The sequence below is a fragment of the Onychostoma macrolepis genome, chromosome 25 (genome assembly GCF_012432095.1).
Source record: "Onychostoma macrolepis isolate SWU-2019 chromosome 25, ASM1243209v1, whole genome shotgun sequence".
Taxonomy (NCBI): domain Eukaryota; kingdom Metazoa; phylum Chordata; class Actinopteri; order Cypriniformes; family Cyprinidae; genus Onychostoma; species Onychostoma macrolepis.
In genome coordinates, this window is record NC_081179.1 from 13,409,163 (window position 1) to 13,429,476 (window position 20,314).

At 34.2% G+C, this 20,314-nt stretch overlaps 1 protein-coding gene across 1 annotated transcript in view; it reads left to right on the plus strand.

Moving 5' to 3' along the window:
* Positions 1-19,167, plus strand: part of celsr1b (cadherin EGF LAG seven-pass G-type receptor 1b) — a 49,273-nt gene extending 30,106 nt beyond the window's left edge. Inside the window, exons 8-35 of the mRNA XM_058767856.1 lie at positions 159-284; positions 2,150-2,316; positions 2,439-2,624; positions 2,955-3,068; positions 3,154-3,328; positions 4,163-4,304; positions 5,508-5,628; positions 6,572-6,755; positions 7,139-7,240; positions 7,944-8,038; positions 8,177-8,386; positions 9,531-9,714; positions 9,797-9,934; positions 10,038-10,248; positions 11,080-11,247; positions 11,393-11,519; positions 11,618-11,818; positions 11,924-12,098; positions 13,141-13,253; positions 13,373-13,449; positions 13,560-13,686; positions 14,604-14,729; positions 14,833-14,969; positions 15,772-15,866; positions 15,973-16,116; positions 16,226-16,438; positions 17,578-17,839; positions 17,923-19,167. Coding sequence (XP_058623839.1) covers positions 159-284; positions 2,150-2,316; positions 2,439-2,624; positions 2,955-3,068; positions 3,154-3,328; positions 4,163-4,304; positions 5,508-5,628; positions 6,572-6,755; positions 7,139-7,240; positions 7,944-8,038; positions 8,177-8,386; positions 9,531-9,714; positions 9,797-9,934; positions 10,038-10,248; positions 11,080-11,247; positions 11,393-11,519; positions 11,618-11,818; positions 11,924-12,098; positions 13,141-13,253; positions 13,373-13,449; positions 13,560-13,686; positions 14,604-14,729; positions 14,833-14,969; positions 15,772-15,866; positions 15,973-16,116; positions 16,226-16,438; positions 17,578-17,839; positions 17,923-17,947 — 4,145 coding nt within the window. The 3' untranslated portion in view covers positions 17,948-19,167. The remainder of the gene's footprint in view (positions 1-158; positions 285-2,149; positions 2,317-2,438; positions 2,625-2,954; positions 3,069-3,153; positions 3,329-4,162; positions 4,305-5,507; positions 5,629-6,571; positions 6,756-7,138; positions 7,241-7,943; positions 8,039-8,176; positions 8,387-9,530; positions 9,715-9,796; positions 9,935-10,037; positions 10,249-11,079; positions 11,248-11,392; positions 11,520-11,617; positions 11,819-11,923; positions 12,099-13,140; positions 13,254-13,372; positions 13,450-13,559; positions 13,687-14,603; positions 14,730-14,832; positions 14,970-15,771; positions 15,867-15,972; positions 16,117-16,225; positions 16,439-17,577; positions 17,840-17,922) is intronic.
* The last annotated feature ends 1,147 nt before the right edge of the window (positions 19,168-20,314 follow it).

A 20,314-nucleotide genomic window follows, 5' to 3' on the forward strand; every position in this document is an offset into this window, starting at 1 on the left:
CTTCTTAACCTCCCCACAAATTGTACATAAACAACAGAAAAAATGTGCATATGACCTTTTTAAATGAGAATTGTTCACAGCACTTTTTTTTGTAACTCTCCATTAAGGTGTCAAACTCCAAACCTAATATTTAAAGTGTGCTTTCCCATTCTATTCAGGTTGTGCGGCAAAACATGACTTTTGTAGCCAGGTTGTTTGTCAGAATGGAGGCGTATGTGTGAATAGATGGAACACCCACAGCTGTAACTGCCCATTAGGCTGTGGAGGAAAGAACTGTGAACATGGTAAGATAATCCTCTCTTTCTACTCTATTCTCTAAATCATTCCTCTTTTGACTTGATTTTGCTTAATGGACACAAACACATAGACACGCCTCCCATCTTTTTCCCGGTTTTGCCCTTGGCCTCCATGAAATACCAATGGGCACGCAAATCCAATGACTCATACTTAGCAATGAACAGGATATGTCTGTCTGTCTGTCTGTCTGTCTATCATTCTATTGTTTTATCATTCTATCCATCTACAGGAAATGACAGGTTATGTGTCACAATCTTTTTCCACTCTAAACCTGTTTGAGTAAGTGCATTATAATCACAAAGAGTATCTTTTAACAGTAAGTTAAGATTTAAGAGCGCGAATGGGATTGCAACTGGCTTAACATTTTCAGTGAGCTTAGTTTGACCTAATTTCCTGTAGGGAAACCCGGTTGAACCCACATTTTCTAATTATTTTTGCTTATCAGTTGTATGGAGGAATCATGCCATGTTATGAGACTTCAAAAGAACATAAAAGTCATAATACTGCCAATGGAAGTAGATCTAAATCCCTCATGTTTGCCCTGAAACTAAATTACTTTCTTTATTCAGTGAAATACAAAAGCAGATGTTTTGAAGAGCATTGGCTACTCTTTAACATACATCTACAGCATACTGAGATCAAGGACTCCAAAAAGGACACTCTTACTCTCTGCCTAAAATCTCAATTGAGGAAAACCGAAGATAAGGCCTGACTAGGGGTGGGCGATATATGACACTATCGACTATCGACTCTATTGCGTCTCTATTACACATTCACGTGATGTTGCTGTGCTACGTGATTATGAAAACTTACCGTTTGCATGCGTTTTTAAGCATTGTGGTTTAAAAACAAATGATTTTAAGCCATTTCTGAACGCTGTCAGAGGGGCGCACGCATGTGAGGACGGTGTTCAAAGAGTGTGGAGTATTGAATAGAGTTATTTTTGCCACTTTATAGGCCTTGAACGGTTAAATACATACATTTATATGTGTCAAAATGTATGTGTCTTTGCAAGTATCCTCTTAAACACAGTAACATAGGTCTTAAGTGAAAGCAAACAGCTGAGAAATTTAACACATGTGTAACAGTATATTGTATGCAGGCAGCTCTTAAAGTGACAGCAGTCTAATATTCCTGCTGTCCGTCATTTATGTTAATCAAACAACAAACGAGAGAAAATCTCTCACTGCTCTTGACTAAATCATTTTTATAACTTTAATTAGAAGAAATATATATTTAATTTACACAGTGAAGAGAATGTAGTGTTTTTAAATATTTGATGACTTTATACAATGTATATAGCAGTTCTTATTTGTTCTACTGTAGTTTTTTTGTCCTATTGCTTGTAATTTGTTTCTTATTCTTATTTAATCGCTGACTGTTTCGTCTAGTATTAGTTTTTTTGTGATATTGACACTAATGACAAGACTTATGACATTTCTATGGTATCAAAAGGCTTTGATATATGTATATAGTTACCATGAAATAAAATAACTCATATCGTGATATAAGATTTTGATCATATTGCACCCTTAGGCCCAGAAAATGAAAATCACCACTATTTCTGTCACACTCCCAGGGCTGAGTCTAAGATATACTACTGTTATTTCCATAAGTTCAGCCCTCACAAAGTAAAATATTTGCCCTGAAGACACTGGTGTGGAAGAACGTTTCACATTCCTGATTAAGAAATCTCCTGGTTGACTGGGAAACATTCCTCTGTGTGTGAATGATAGTGATTATTTGTGCTTCAGGACAGGAGGGAATGCCAAAACATCAAGTGGCATTTATTTAATTCAACAGACTAAAGTCTGCATGTCATCTAACCTGTCTGATGGTCTTCATTCTGCAGTTATGCCTGCTCCCCTGCATTTCGATGGCCATGCATTGGTGTCATGGAGCGAGACCGACGTCACCATCGCCATCCCCTGGTACATGGGTCTTATGTTTCGCACCCGAAAAAGCACAGGCGTTCTACTGCAAGCCAGTGCTGGAGATTTTTCCAAGATTAGTCTTATGGTGAGTATTGTGTTTCAGTAATCCACTGCATTTAATCCTGTTTTCTATGATAGGCCTGCTTTAATAAAGCAGATAATTGAGACTTGTGTTAGTTTTCTCAGCCTCTTATTTTGTATTTCCAGGTGAACAACAGACACCTTCGGTTCCAGGTGTTTCTGGGGGTCCGACGAGTGGCGCTCTTAGATTTTCCTCAGGTATGCGTGGATAACGGCGAATGGCACCATGTGCTCGTTGAGCTCAAGAGTGGAAAAGATGGCAAAGACATCAAATATATGGCTCTCGTGTCTTTGGACTATGGCATGTTTCAGGTATATGATTTCAGTATTTATTTACACTATATATATTTCTAAATTAACTAAAACTGAAAAAAAAAAAGAAGAAAAATATGGACACATTTAAAAAAAAAAAATAAATAAAAGTAATGGCAAAAGTACACAGCAAAATAACTAAAACTTTAACAAAAATTAAAATGAAAAAAAAAGATACAAATTTACTTACAACTTACTACAACTTACTATAGCTACTGAAGCTTTTATATTCTCTAAATACACACGATTCTGTGATATTTTCACACTTTTTTTATTTCACACTCAGGTTTATGATATTGTTTTGATTTATTATATTGTTTTGTTGTCTAGAGGACAGTGGAGATCGGTAATGAGCTGCCCGGGCTTAAACTGAGGAACTTGTTTATCGGTGGATTGCTTAAGAAAGACGGCACTGTGCAGGCTGGATTTACTGGCTGCATGCAGGTATACTTGCATAAACACACATTTACATTGTTTAAAGGTGTGTATTGTCTTATTCATATGAGTACGTCATGTGGTCATTTCACAGGGTGTGCGAATGGGCGAGACCTCCACCAACACTGCCAACATCAACATACGGCATGCAACGCGAATCCGTGTGAAAGACGGATGTAACATACCCGATGCGTGTCAGTCCAACCTGTGTCCATCTCACAGCCGCTGCACAGACAACTGGGCATCCCACACGTGTGTCTGCGAGCCAGGTAACACCAATAGTGCTACAGAACAACTAAAAACTTTTAGAGGATTTATATAGTGGGGTGCAAAACTTAAGACCACATTTAAATTGAAATGACATGTAGTTTAAAGCAAAAGTACACTTAGAATTTCACATTTTTGCTCAATACAATTACATTTTTCAATACAAAACCACATAAAATCATAATAAAAGAAGATTTTTAGAGGCCTCTATATATGATTTAAGATTTGAGTGTCTCGTATTATAAATCTTTGATACACACACTCACTTTCAGTGAGTCTTCAGTGTCACATGATTCTTCAGAAATCATTCTAATATGCTGATTTTCTGCTCAAGAAACATTACTATTACCATGTGTTGAAAACAATTTTTTTTTTGATTCTTTGATGAATAACAAATCAGAACAGAAACAGAAATGTTTTGTAACATTATAAATGCCTTTACTGTCGCTTTTCATCAATTTAATACATCCTTGCTGAATAAATGTATTAATTTCTTTCAAAAATTCTTTGAAAAATATTTTTGTGTATAATATTATTATTATTATTATTATTATTCATTAATTTCAAGTTCATGTTCCAAATAAAATAATAAAATAAAAAAAATAATATTTTATTTTCTGTCATTATTTCCATTTTTAATTTCAACTTTTCACTCCAAAAAATAAATAAATGAATACATAAAAATGTATTTATTATTTATTTTATTTATATATTATTGATTTATTTATAACATTATAAATTAGACATTTAGAGCCCTCTGTATATTATTTTAGAAATTAGTGTCTATTTTTCTGAATCTGACACACACTCTTTTTCTCTCTTTTCCTGTTCCCCAGGTTATTTCGGCAGGGACTGTGTGGATGCGTGTCTCTTGAACCCTTGTGAACACACTTCCTCCTGTGTTCGTAAACCCAGCACCAAACGTGGCTACAGCTGCGAGTGTGGACACAATTACTTTGGCCAATACTGTGAACACAAGTGAGTATCTCTCCGTATCTTTGATTCATTCATATGGCTCACACTAAGGTTTAGGGACATCAATTCAAATTGTTTTTCATACAGGAATGCTGCCTCAAATCTTGCAGCTCATTCAACAAAGATGTATTGGTAGTTTTTTAAGCAACCAAATGTACTATTTTGCATTCCCTTGAGTGAATTTTTTTTTTTTTTTTTTTTTGGAACATAAAAGATATTTTTAAGAATGCTTCAACTGTTTTTGTGCATTAAGTTACAGTCAATGCGGTTTAAAACAACATCGGACCCCACTGACTTTCACTGCATATACAAAAAAACACAGACTTAGAGGTTTGGAAATAATTGCACAACATTCATTTTTGGTTGAACTATCCCTTTAATGTTTAGATTCGGTTAGGATTAAGAAAATCACTGGACTTCTAGTTAAATCTTGGTACTTGCTGAAACACGCTGACTGACAAAAGCTTTATTGTCTGATGGTCTGTTTCATGAACTGCCAAGGTTTTGTAAGTGGCGAAAACTGTGATAGCAGACGCTGGCAGTGTTTGTGATGGTATTGTTATGATGATCCTTTAATTTTGGTGTTTCCTTCAGTTCTGGTAATTCCACATGTCTTTGACGCCCACACTGTAAGGCTTTTGTTTATAACGCAAGAAGTAAAATAATTCTCAGAATACTGGAATTATCCAGTGTTTCATCCATTAAAGATACATTTTCTTTTAAATGTAAAAAATCATCATTTGATGTAAAAAAAAAAAAAATAATAATAATAATAAAATAATAATAACAGTAACAACAACAAAAAATCTAAACTCTTCTTCCAAATATTAGGAAAGAATTTCTATTTCCATGAGTGGAAAAAAGAGACTAAAATAACAGTCTATTTTTGAAATGATTTAGTTTCTGTTCCTTTCTTTTACCATAAAAAGATTCTCTTTTAAATGATCACAAAGCTTAGAATGATGTATTGCTTTCACACAAGCAATTTCGTGTTTGCCTCGCAGTCAGAATCGACTGCTTTGATTTTACATGTCCAATTTCAAAGCAAATGCCCCCCTTTTCAAATTTCCAATCAGTCTCAGTCCCCAATAGAAGCTGTTTTGAGTCTCGTTCTGTGAAGTTTGAAATTTAAACTATGTCTTTTGCTAGGCACTATTGCACTGTTGTATTTTTCACTCTTACTTTGACGTTTGTGCGCACACACAGAGGGGACCAACCTTGTGCTCGCGGCTGGTGGGGATACCCGACCTGTGGGCCCTGTAACTGCGATGTCAGCAAAGGCTTCAAACGGGACTGTAATAAAACCACAGGAGAGTGTAGCTGCAAGGTAAGCTGCAAGTGATCACATGCTCCAGATTCTCCAAAGAAACCAGACTTCTAGACTTCTAGTTGTTGTCCAACAGTCGCACTTCACATAAATTGGACCAAGTAGCTTTTATTCTATTAAGCACAATCTGTTTTTAAAAGTTTTTGAAGGAAGTCTCTTATGCTCACCCAGGCTGCATTTATTTGAACCAAAATATTGTATTATTCCAATTTAAAATGACTGTTTTCTATTTCAGTATATTTAAACTATAATTTATTCAAAACCTAATTTTCAGCATCATTATTCCCGTTTTCAGTGTCACATGATCCTTTAGAAATCATTCTAATGTGCTGATTTGTTGCTCAAGAATTATTTCTTATTATTAACAGTGTTGAAAACATTTTTTGTGAAACCATGATACAATTTTTCCAGGATTATTTGATGAATAGAAAGTTCAAAAGCATTTATTTGAAATACAAATATTTTGTAACATTATAAATATTTCACTGTCGCTTTTAAACAGATTTAATGCATCAAATTGAGTGCATGATTGCTGAATAAAAGTATTAATTAAAAAAAAACTTGAATCTATAGAAGCTTGTTTCCACCACGGAATAAAAAATCTATATTTTATCACACAGTTCAATTTTTTTTCTCTCTCTCTGTTCTGAGTTTATATCTCACAATTTAGTCTACAGTTCTCAGAATTGCGAGATGTTAATTAAAATTTCTCAGAATTGTAAGAGAAAAAGGTCACAATTTTTTTTTTTTATTCTGAGTCTGGAAAAAAAACGGAGAATTGCAAGATATTATAGATATAGATAAACTAAGAATTCGAAGATATAATGTCACAAAGTATCACATTTATTATGTCTCACAATTCTATAAAAAAGTAGGAGCTTCCATATTAATTTCAGGTTCATTCTCACAAAATTCCATTATTTTCTCATCCTCCCCTTTTCAGGACAATTACTTTCGGCCTCTTGGTGCAGACACTTGCTACCCGTGTGATTGTTTTCACCTTGGAGCGCATTCCCGGACATGTGACCCTGTAACGGGCCAGTGCCCCTGTAAGATGGGTGTGGTGGGTCGTCAGTGCAACCGTTGTGACAACCCCTTCGCAGAGGTGACAGTCGGGGGATGTGTGGGTATGTGTGCTGTCAACTGGCCAGGATGTCAGTTAACTGTTGTTAACCTCATTTCAAAACTGCTCACAGAATGCTTGACAATATCTTGGACAATTGAATAAATAAGGCCAAAAATATGAAAGCTGTTTTCGATTTTAGCTTACATTTGCAAGTGCAGCATGATGAAATGTAAGTGTAATATCCTCCAGTCATGAGCGGACTGCTTTCATGTCAGCATTGAGTGTCTGTACTGACTGTGAGGTTTAGAAATAATGGACATTTGTGGCTCCTAGAAAGGTCTTATCATTAAGACATAGCAACAAACCTTGTTAGAGGCACTTAATGGCATCTGTTTTGCAAGATTTTTCTTCTCCCTCACTCTCACTCCTTTTTTTGTTATCTAGTGGTTTATGATGGTTGTCCAAAAGCCTTTGAAGATGGTATCTGGTGGCCCCGCACCATGTTTGGTGGCCCTGCAGCCACAAACTGCCCCAAAGGATCCAGTGGTACTCTCTTTAATCAAATCAAAATTTACACAAACAATCAAAAGTTGGACACACTTGACTGGATTTGAAATGTTTGATTTTTGTAGACAGCTATATTTATTTATTAATTAAAAAATTAGGAAACTATTTTCTAATAGAAATTGCTAGTAAATTGCACAAATAATTATAAAAAACTGTCAAGTACTAGGTTGAATTAAACATGAAATTTTGAAGTAGACTTTTTTTAAAGACAAAATTATTAAAGAAAAAATTCTTTAGTAATCTTTTGTTTTAATTACAATTAAAAAAATTGACAGTTTATAATTAATTATAAATATACAGTTTTATGTAATATATATATATATATATATATATAATAACTTTTAATCTTTGTAGACAATTATATTTATATAATTTTAAATATAGTTATATTCATATAATTTATGTTTTGATATATAACTGTACCTCATATATGTATATGTATACACACACACACACACAAGCACACAAATAAATAAATAAACTACATAAACAACAAAGTTTATTTTAAAACTGTTATTTTTCCATTTTTAAGATTTTACTGCAATTTAAAAACTAAAAGTACTAAAAATAACAAAATAGATGTGACTTTTGACTGGGAGTGTATGTAGCAATTTTCATCTTTTTATTACATTATTGTTAAATGATTTACTGATAACTGATCATTTCATTTGTTGTTTGACAGGCACCGCTATCCGTCATTGCAGCGATGATAAAGGTTGGTTTCCACCTGAGCTCTTCAACTGCACTTCCCTCAGCTTTTCAAGGCTAAAGAAAGAGGTCTGTGACTCCTTTGCTGGTTGATTCAAGTTGGAATTATAGTCATGGAAGAAATTGTGCAATTGACTATTAAATATACTACTCCATCTTACATAATCCTAGAAGTGACCAATATTTCCTCCTTCGTGTGTGACTTAGAGTGAGGATCTTCATGCTAATGCTTCTCGAATGGATGGAGAAAGATCAAAAAGCCTTGCGGGCCTGCTGCACTCTGCCACTGACCACACGGATCGCCTCTTTGGGAATGACGTGAGGACTGCCTACCATCTGCTGGGCAGTGTGTTAGAGCATGAGAGTTTGCAGCAGGGCTTTGAGCTCACCGCCACTCATGATGCTGATTTCAACAAGGTATAGACCTCAAAGCCTTCACACACGCTTCAAGAATCAAACAGGATTTTACTAACTTCACATTCAAGTTTAATCTGATGGGTCCAAGGTGACCTGCCAGCTCTAGCTCTCTTAACCAAGGTGGTCCAACTAGTGACCATAATTGACCAGCTTTAACCAGTTAGAAGGCATGTAAATCTATCCAACTGTCTGTCATTGCATTGAACATAAATGTTGGCTTCCACTTTAGCTATTCGACTGAACCTCCCTCAGCTTCTCAAAGCTAAAAAAATACATTTATGACTCCTTTGTTGGTTGATTGATGTTGGGAACTTTATGGAATCCAAATCTTAATTGCTTAAATTGGTCAAATTGGTTTTTGGTGCATTGTATCTGAATTGTTGCTGGTCCAATATGACCTACCAGCTCCAATTGTCTTAACCAAGATGGTCTACCTGGTTGACACTCTTCAACCAGCTGGTAATCCATCTGATCAACCATCTACACCAGGTTGAACCAACTAATGACCATAAATGACCAGCTTTAACCAGTTAGAAAGCATGTAAATCTATCCAACTGTCCATCATTGCATTGAAAAAAATGTTGGCTTCCACCTGAGCTCTTCATTTCCGCTTCCCTTAGCTTCTCAAAGCTGAAGAAAAACGTTTATGACAACTTTGTTGGTTGATTGAAGTTTGAACATTTTTGGAACCCAAATCTTAATTGCTTAAATTGGTCAAATTGCTGTTTGGTCCAAGATGACCTACCAGCTCCAACTCTCTTAACCAAGATGGTCTACCTGGTTGACATTGATCTTACCAGTTTGTAATCTATGTGTTGACCCATCTAAACCAGGTTGAACCTACTAATGACCATAAATGACCAGCTTTAACCAGTTTGAAAGCATGTAAACCATCAGATTAAATATATCATGTGTATGTATGCAATTTAAAAATCTTGTATTACATATGTCTATTAACTTTAGTTTATTAATTTTATTGATACAAATGTTTTTAAAAAATACTTTAAATAATGTATTAATTTTTCATATTTTATTTTATTAATTAATTTATAAATTCATTAATTTACATACATTTTATTTTGAAACCACAGTGGATGGTTACAGTCCAATATTAATAAACATTACTCTTCTTTGTTGTGGTAGAACATCATTAAAGCTGGAAGTGCCATCCTTGACCCAGTAAACAAGGAGCACTGGGAGAAGATACAGCGCTCCGATGGAGGGACGGCACATCTACTGCACGACTTTGAGGAGTACGCCAACACACTGGTACAGAACATGAGGAAGACCTACCTGAGACCCTTCACCATCGTCACTGACAACATGAGTTAGTATTGGGTTCTCCATCCAGTAGCATCTGCTCTGCTCAATTTTGAGTGTTTGATATAAAAATATGTATCATTTTCCAGTTGTTGCATTAGATTTTCTGGACACCGCAAACCAAGACAAGATTCCTCGATTTCAGGAAGTTAATGAGGTGTACTCAAAAGAGCTAGAGTCATCTGTCCTGTTCCCAAACCTGCTCGCCATGCCAAAAAAGAGCAAAGGTTGTCACTTTGAAACTTGTTTCTTTATATTACCAGTAATATTCATGGAAATGTGCAGTGATAAAATTTCATTCTAACCTTTATTATGTCTTATACACTATAGATGCTTTTACCACAGAGCCTCCAGCCCAGATTGAACCAACTAAGTCTTTCATCAATGTGGACGGATCAGATACTGTTGATTTAACACCATCCATTAAGAAAAGACGCCATGCAGAACAACCCGATCCACCTGCTGTTGTGATGGTGATGATCTACAGGTCTCTGGGTGGACTCCTTCCAGAGAGTTATGATCCAGACCGCCGCAGTCTTAGGTAGCACTTCAGCCTGGGATATTACATACAGTACAAACAACAGATTTCCTTATTCAAGAGATGCAATGCTAAAAAACAATATCAATTAATATGAGTAATATTTAAATAATTAGGGATGCACCAATTTTAAAATTCCAGTCGATATGACAAGTTGAAACAGTAATTACTTTCATTCTGGTAAATAGGCGATATTAAAATTCTATACCATTTTTTCTACATAGATTAAAAATGCTTTCAAGATTAACTTTTAGTGAGTGTTAGATGACAGCAAAGGTAGTCTAAATGTAAAAATAAAGCAAATGAGCATGAACAATTAAGTTTCTAATATCTACGGAAGCCCATTTTCGCCACATAAGAAAGAAACATGCTTTGGTAAATCATAATTTAGTCATAATTATGTGACAGAAAGTCAAAACTGACAAACTAAGTCATGATTATGAGATAAAAAGTTGAAATTATGACATAAATTTATTGAGGAAAAAAAGAAAAATAATGAGATAGCAAGTCATAATTATGAAATAAAACATCAAAATTATGTCATAATCATCAAATAAGTTGAAATTATGAGATAAAAAGTCAAAATGATAAACTAAGGCACAATTAAAAAGCCAAAATGTCATACTAAAGTCAAAATTATGGCAATATTTTATGTTATATTATGACTTTTTATGTTATAATGTCAACATTTTATCTCGTAATTTTCCTCATTCTTCTGTAAATATCAGCCAATACAGATAAATTTTAAAAAAAGATCTCTAATACTGGCAGATAACCAATATGGTACCAGTATGACAATGTCTTTTTTCATTCTGGTGCTCTACACATTCCCAGACTGCCCACTCGTCCTGTCATCAACACTCCTGTAGTGAGCGTGGTGGTCCACAGGGATGGAGAGCCTCTCCCCACCCCACTCCAAAGACCCATCACCCTGAACTTCAGGCTCCTGGAGACCCACGAGAGGACCAAACCTGTGTGTGTCTACTGGAACCACTCCATCCCGTGAGTCCTTAATGAATGAACTGATTATATTTCTTTTTCTGATTTGCCAGGAATAAACCAATCTCTGCTTGTGCCGTTATTTTAGAGCAATAATTTATAATTTTATATATATTTTATGTGTGTCATTCCCGCTCTTATTTGATAGGGTTTCTGGTGGAGGCGCCTGGTCTTCTAAAGGCTGTGAGCTGGTCTTCAGAAACTTGACTCATATCAGCTGCCAGTGCAACCACATGACCAGCTTTGCTGTCCTCATGGACATCTCCAAACGAGAGGTAAGACACAGCCAGCTATTTTGGTTAATATGTTTGTTTTTTTTTTGCTAGTATACAGCCAGCTAACTAGTTTTTGAACTCTGTCATCTTGTCCATAGCATGGTGATGTTCTTCCTCTGAAAGTGGTGACCTATACGACAGTGTCTGCCTCTCTGGTGGCCCTCCTCATCACCTTCCTCCTGTTGGCCATTCTTCACAAGCTGCACTCCAACCTGCACAGCATCCACAAGAACCTGGTGGCCGCCATCTTCCTCTCTGAGCTCATCTTCCTCACTGGCATCAATCAGACTGACAGTCCGGTGAGCAGTCTGGAGAGTTTTTGGATTGTAATAACAACCACATTATTTTATTTTGCTTATCTTCTATGTGATACTAAACCTTTCTGTTTCTTATCTGATTTGTAGTTTGTGTGTACAGTTGTGGCCATTCTGCTACATTATTCGTACATGTGCGCATTTGCCTGGATGTTTGTGGAGGGGCTGCACATCTATCGCATGCTGACCGAGATGCGTAACATCAACCAGGGCCACATGCGCTTCTACTACGCCATCGGCTGGGGGATTCCTGCCATTATCACTGGTACTGTATGATACTCAGTCGCTCACTAACACATCTACCTGGCTATATTTTTTAAGCTATTATTTGAGAAATATATAGTTAACATGTTTTCTATACATTATATATGTTGTAGTCCTGTCAAATAGATTAATCACAATTAATCGCATCCAAAATAAAAGTTTGGCAATATTTCTTAAATATATTGTGTATGTGTGTGCGTATTTATATATGCATATAATATGCGCAGTACACAAACATATATTATGTAAACACAAATGTTTATTTTGGATGTGATTAATCATGATTAATCGATTTGACAGCACTAATATGTAGATATACTGTGTGTTATTTAAAAGTTTGGGGTTGGTAAAATTAATTTAAGAAATTAATCCTTTTTATTTAGCAAAGGTGCATTAAATTAACCAAAAGTGACAGTATATTTATACTGTTACAAAAGATTTTTATTTAAAAAATGCTGTACTTTTGAATTTTGCGTTCATCAAAGGATCCTGAAAAAATGCATCACGATTTTTCACAAACATGTGCAGAAAATCAGCATATTAGAATGATTTCTGAAGGATCATGTGACACTGAAGACTGGAGTAATGATGCTGAAAAATCAGCTTTGCATCATAGAAATAAATTACATTTTAGAACATATTAATAGAAAACAGTTCTATTAAATTTTAAATTTATACAGTTATATTAAATGGTAATTAATTGCTGTTTTACTGTCAAATAAATATAGCCTTGGTGAACATGAGAGACTTCTTTATAAAACATAAAAACATCCTAGCAACTCCAACTTTTCACTGGTAAAGTACAGTAAATTACTGACTGAATTTATGACATTTTTTCAAAATATTGAATCAAAATTCACTGAAAAATTAGCTTGTTTCATTTTTATTTTTTATTCTTTTTATTTTTTTTTTTAGCATTTCTCTCTCTCTCTTTATATATATATATATATATATATATAACACACACATACACACACACACACAGTTAAAAACCACCCAAACCTTGATTGTGCATTGTTGCTGATTGATTGATCTCTTCTCAGGTCTGGCTGTGGGTTTGGATCCTCAGGGTTATGGAAACCCTGACTTCTGCTGGCTCTCTGTTTATGACACTCTTATCTGGAGCATCACAGGACCAATCTCCATAGTAGTGCTGGTCAGTTTGTGTATTTTAATCTTATTTAACACAGTGGAAGCACTGCTTTCCTTTCCATCTCCCAACTGATGTATTTGGTTTTGAGTAAATAATGCAAAACAAACCTCAATGTTTAACAGATAAATACAGTCCTAATTGTGCTGGCAGCCAAAGCCTCGTGTGGACGGCGCCAGCGAACAGAAAAGTCAGGAGCAATGTAAGTTCAGCGAGAAAGCTTAAAGGTCAAACTGAACAATACAGAAATACAAATGGCTTGAAGCAGGTAAAAGCTAATCTTTTTCATCATTCTCATTTGCTCTTGTGCAGCTCAGCTCTTCGAGTGACCTTCCTCCTCCTGTTGCTCATCAGCGCCACCTGGCTGCTGGGTCTAATGGCAGTCAACAGTGATGTGTTGTCCTTCCACTACCTCTTTGCCATCCTCAGCTGCTTACAGGTAGACATGTGCTGTGTCATTTTTTTTTTACCATTTATTTAATGTATCTCTTTATTTACTTAACAGTTTTCTTTCTGAAACATTCTATAAGAGGCTCGTCTAACCAGTTTAATAAAGCTTGGGGCCCTTTTAAGCAATATGTCACGGAACATGTTTTATTGTTGGATGTAGAGTGGATCTTAGTTCTAACATTTTTTGTTATTTTCAGTTATAATTTTATTGCATCATACTGATTGTGCGCTTTCACTATTTTGCTAAGCCACTCTTTTATTTACTTTTTAAATGTTTTATCTATTGTATTAAGTTGATCTTGTCTTTTGTTCTGCTTTGTAATATTGTCCTAAAACTCATAAATAAAGAAAACATTCTTTCTGTATTTTTTATTTTATTAGCAACAACAAAATATATGCATACATATGTTGACGATGTATGCAATTTGCAATTATCAATAAAGCATTGTTGACTCTAACTTGATTGTATTTAATAATTTAATTATTATTTTTACCTCATGTTATTATACCTTGCATCTAATCGCTTTATCTACTATTTTTTTCTTTATTGTTTATTTTAATAATATAATTGTAAGAAAAACAAATAAATAAATAAAAATGTTAAATTAAATACAATCAAGTCAAGTTAAAGTCAACAATCCTGTATCGACAAAATTGTCAGTAATTAAATAATAATTATTGTTGTTTTGTTGATGCTACTAAATAAACAATACAGAAAGAGAAAACTGAAGTAAAAAACATGAAATGAAAGTTAAAATAAAAAAGCAATACAATGGAAATTAATCAATGGGAATTACTTAATGTGTTTATTACAAACTATACAGGATTAGTTTGCTCTCTTTAACAAACAGTTTTGCTTTTATGTATGTAATCATTCTGTAATGATGTGTACTTTTATAATTCCAGGGCATTTGCATCTTCTTTTTCCACTGTATTCTCAACAAAGATGTGCGGAGGAACCTAAAAAGTGTCTTTACAGGGAAGAAAGTACCAGTTGAAGATCCCAGTACAACACGGGCTACCTTACTCACAGTGAGTTTGACACGTACATTAAATAAATAAGTGTAAGTGTATTTAAGCCCAGTGTATTTACTGACGAATTACTAACAGTGAGTCTCTTCATCTGTCATCCCAGCGTTCTCTGAATGGTGACGTCTACACGGAGGATGGAGGTCTGTACCGGACCACCATTGGAGAGTCCACTGTTTCTCTAGAGAGCTCTATTAGATCAGGCAAGAGTCACGGCAGCAGCTACCTTGTTTCCACATTCAGGTAATGCACCAGGAGTGAATTACGATTTGAGTTATTTAATATTGAAAAACTGACCAATCAGAATCATGTATTTCTTAAACACATGTGTAATAAAACAATGTTTCATTTGAAATGCTAATGTAAAACATCTCCATACCTCCTCCTTAACCTCTTAAAGCGTGAATCATGTATCATTTGAACTTCCACAGACCTTGGTTTTTCTCTCGTATGTTAATGGTCTAAATATATCTGGAATTATGAACTCATGAACTCGAGCAGCGTTTGCCTGCAGCTGTGCTGTCAGCTGTTTCACTAACCTATTTGCACCAATTATTACCTGGTATATTGTGCGTAAACATCTCAAAGTGGCATTCGGTTTTTAGGTAACTCCATTGAATATCTTTACTTGAGACTAAGTTCATTATGACTATCAATGGGTCCATTTTAGCCATATTTATGACTCATATTTTTTTTTACCATAACCACTGACAGAGCCCTACAGTATTGTAATTCACAGCACAGTGTCATCTGTTACACAGATCTTATATTGAATCCAGTGTGTATTGATTTCACATGTTTGATCACTCAGATACACTTCTAACTACAAAGCATAGCGGTAAAGCATATGACATTTACAGAGAAAATGTTATTAACTAATGAAAGAAAAATTCTGGTTGTCATATATGTAATATTGCTATATTGGTAGCTGCATTTGTGAACATTTCACATGCAGCTTACTGTCACTGAATAACTTTAGTGTGACTCCACTTAATGTAATGCTAATTATGTAATAATGTATAGATTTGATGTTGTTTTCACTCAGGGAGAAGAAACGCAGCATATCGTCTAATGGTGGAAATGTGGGGCATGATGAAGGAGACTCATCGCTTTTTTTCCACAAGAGTAAAAAGGCAGAAGGTGAGGACAGAAATAACACTTAGGAGCATTATGCAACTATTTTTAAGACCATTAAAGGCTCAGCTGGTGTCATAACTTCTGAATAATCCTTTTGTGTTATTTTCAGACTCTGATTCGGACAGTGAGCTCTCAGTGGATGAACACAGCAGCTCCTACGCTTCCTCCCACTCCTCGGACAGCGAGGATGAGGCCAGGCACTCCAGGACCAAATGGAATAATGAGAGAATGCCCATCCATAGCACTCCTAAAGGTGCCTGCAGCCTCTTCTGTGAAATCTGACCTGCTCTTTTAAATGTTTTATTCATTTTATTTATATTTAAAATTGGATTTTTGATAACTTTCCTCATGTTGTTCTGCAGCTGATGCTGTGTCCGGTGAAGGGAAGCCATATTGGCCGCAGGAGCCACCCACAGCCAGTGAAAGTGAGGAGCTGGGTGGTCCAGAGAAACTGCGGGTGGAAACTAAAGTGAATGTGGAGCTTCATCAAGGGAATAAATTAAATCACAATGGAGATGTGTCTCAAAGTGAGAGTTCACCCAGTCAGCCAAACAGCAACCAGTTACCCAGAAGAGGTGAGCGACGTCTACTTAAACTATATGAATTACTACTTAAAAACTAAAACAATTATTAAACAAGTGAATGAAACCATTTTAGTACTTGAAAAATCCATTTTCTTCCTGCATGCATAATACAAGTATTTAATATGTTAGTAATTAATAATAGTATAATAATATATAATAATTTATTAGATAATATTTATCTACATTTATATATATTAAAATATTCTGTATTATATTATATTGAATTGTATTAGTTCATTTATTAGGCATTTGAAAGAACGAGATGACCAAAATTAAAATAATATTTAACAATTTAATAGAGAATAGAGTACTGTAAAATAATTCATTACACTATTATTTGTTTTATTTATATATATATATCTATATATGTGTGTGTGTGTGTGTGTGTGTGTGTGTGTGTGTGTGTGTGTGTGTGCTTTTTAATTTTCAAAATTTAGAAACTAGAACAAAAAACTAGAATTTTTTATTATTAGTTCTATTAAGATATTCTGTATTATGTTATATTGTATTATATTAGTACTTTCATTAGGAATTTAAAGAACAAGATCAACGATATTAAAATAATATTTAATACTAATAATAAATAAAATAATAAAAACAATAATAAAAATTAAATTGATTTGTGCCTATTCATGAATTTTATTAAAAATAAAATATTTATTTAATTAGAACATATTATATATTTTAAATAATATAATTGTGTGTGTGTGTGTGTGTATATATATATATTTATATATTAGTGCTGTCAAATGATTAATCGCATCCAAAATAAAAGTTTTTGTTTACATAATATATGTGTGTGTACTGTATACATTTATTATGTATATATAAATACACACACACACACACAGTATATATTTTGAAAATATTTACATGTATTTACAGGTATATATTTATATTCATATAATTTATATTATATAAAAATATATTTAAAATATAAACATATCATATTTTTCTTAAATATATACATGCATGTGTGTGTGTATTTATATATACATAATACATATGTAAACAAAAACTTTTATTTTGGATGCAATTAATAGCGATTAATCGTTTGATGGCACTAATATATATATATATTCTATTAAAATATGATATATTATATTATATTATCATTTCACTTTTATTAGGCATTTTAAAGAACAAGATCACATATCCACCCCCTCTGACGGACAAGAACATGAAGAACCGCTTGAGGGAGAAGCTCAGTGACTACAACATCCCCCGAAAGACTCCATCGGTGGGGTCAAACGAGGGGGTTCGCTCAGGAACCGAGGCCAACAGCATCATCATCAAACCACCTCCATTACCACCTCAGTCTGCACTGAACGGGATGACCGTAGAGCTGGGCACGAGCCCCGTCACCATGGCAAACGAAGACTTTGATTCGGAGTGAGTTGGAGGTCAAATGCTGATCATTAGGATTTATTTGGTCACATTCTGATTGTAACACCTCTCTTTCTTTTTCTTGTTAGTGGCAGCAATGAAACATCAATCTGAGTCTTCACCTTGAAGGACGCTGAATGAACTGGAGCGGGTTTGAACCAGTTTCTGTGTCCCCACTAGTATTAAAGCACAACATTGTCCTGCTCTGAAGTTGTTTTTAGTATTTATAAAGATTCCAATAATACAAAAGGAAGCCAGGTGCTAGCTATCCAAGTGTACCAAGTTGAGCAGAAAAGTTTTCTGACGTCGAAATGGATAAAGCTGATCTGGAGTTACAGACTTTGATATTATTTAGCATTTGTACAGTTTATTCCAGAATTCATCAGTCATAAACAGATGACTTATGATGTGTAAGTAATGTTTATAGTGACATTTTGTATTTTAGATATGCAATAGGGTTATTTGTAAAATTGTAAATTAGGATGTCATTGTGATGCCAATATTGAATATTTATGTTTACTGTGGTATTTTTACAGCACTGTTTTGAATGTTTATATTGTGTTTTTTTTTTATACTGTGCATTTTTAAGCAGATGTAGCTTAATTCATTGTTTTATTTTTTTGCCCCAAATGTCTGAATGTTCTTTCCCCCAGTTATGTTTCAGATGAATTATTAGTATGAAGATGACCATCATGCACACTGTCTGTCATTGGGTTCAATGGGCAGGTGTGTTTTACAGTGATTACCTCTTACAGTATTTTACAGCTTATGTTCAGCATGCCTTAAAGTCTCTGCCAGTGCTGTACATAGAAAAACAGTGTTTTGTTTTGTTTGCTCTGCATCTAAATTACCAACAACGAATCAAAAGATTCCTAAAGTGCCTGTCGACTATTTTATAGCTCTGCCAAACCTCTTGTGTAAATAGTATAGACTGAGACATTCAGGGAGCCGTTCTTTTGTTTTTACTCATGTTAAAGGTCAGTCTTTGTGAAAGCGATGTCAGGTCAGTAACTATGTAATCTGTAATAGTTTAGAAGCATTTATTGATCGGTAGTCCTTAAGTGAACACACTTTATCACATGAAATAGATTAAATGTGTATCCATGAAATACCTCCATTACTTGTCAAAGCTCGTAGATATTAGATACCAGCATGTAAAATAAGGTATTTATATTCTTACTATTCGCACTGATAAAACATTTGAACATTGTAAATAAATGAATTTAAAAGATTTAATTCAAAATCTGTATGATGTTGTATCTTTTTTCCCCCTCACAAAAATGACTCTGGTAATATTGCTCTGATATTATTTTTGCTATAATAAAATTCCTTCAAGGTACACTGCTGTTCAAAAGTTTGTGATCTGTGATCTGAATTTTTTTTTTTATAAATTAATACTTTTATTCAACAAGGACACATATGTGACAGTAAAGACATTGAGATTTACTTTCTATTCATCAATAAATACAAAAAAAAAAAAAAATAAACATAGAGAAAAAAATCTGTTTCCTCAGAAATATTAAGCAACACAGTGGTTTTTAACATTGCTAATAATAAGAAATGTTTCCTTTGCAGCAAATCAGCATATTAGAATGATTTCTGAAGGATCATGTGACACTGAAGACGAGAGGAATGATGCTGATAATTCAGCTTTGCATCACAGGAATTGTATAATTGTATTACATGTGTGAAATTGTATTTATTTATTAGTTGTTGTTGTTTTTTACCAAATAAATGCAGCTTTGGTAAGCAAAGTGACAACAACATTAAAATAATAATAATAATTTTACCAACCCCAAACTTTTTAATGATAGTGACCAAGTCAATCGGTGAGCAAAATTTTATAATTTATGAATTATTTAATAAACAATTATTAAACATGCTCCCTCATCTACAATTCTACTGAATGATTACCAGACCGAAAAATACCATAGTATTTACATGATTATTTATGTAAAAAACACTTATAGCAATGTGTTAAAAAAACTTAAAAAACATGGTAATTCCCATTGTAGTATTTGGAAGTGTTTTGCTAGTATTGTGTAATGAAGTGTAGAATAAACAAGTCAAATATAACATTTTAAAATTTAGATAGAAAATATCATGTGTTTTCACAGACAGAATGTTATCTCTCTTACAGTTCAGCTGTTTAAAACAATGAGCTGTCCTTGCGCGCCACCTAGTGGACACACAATCATCCAGTGGTCGAGACTAACTGCAGTGCAAACACCCCAAAACGAGTCGAACCAGACCTCTCACATAGTCGTCTAGATATAAAGGCGTATGTTCGCGTCCAAACAAGTCCACTTCAAAAAAATAAATAAATAAAGATAAATAATTCACCCTCGCGTTTGTTTTCACCCTCGCGTGCGTATATGACGTATAAACTTTAAGCATGGATTGACAGAGTTATGGGATTAATGTCCACCTCGCTTGTTAAGACACAACAGGCCCTCTATTGTTGTTTATTATTCAAAATAC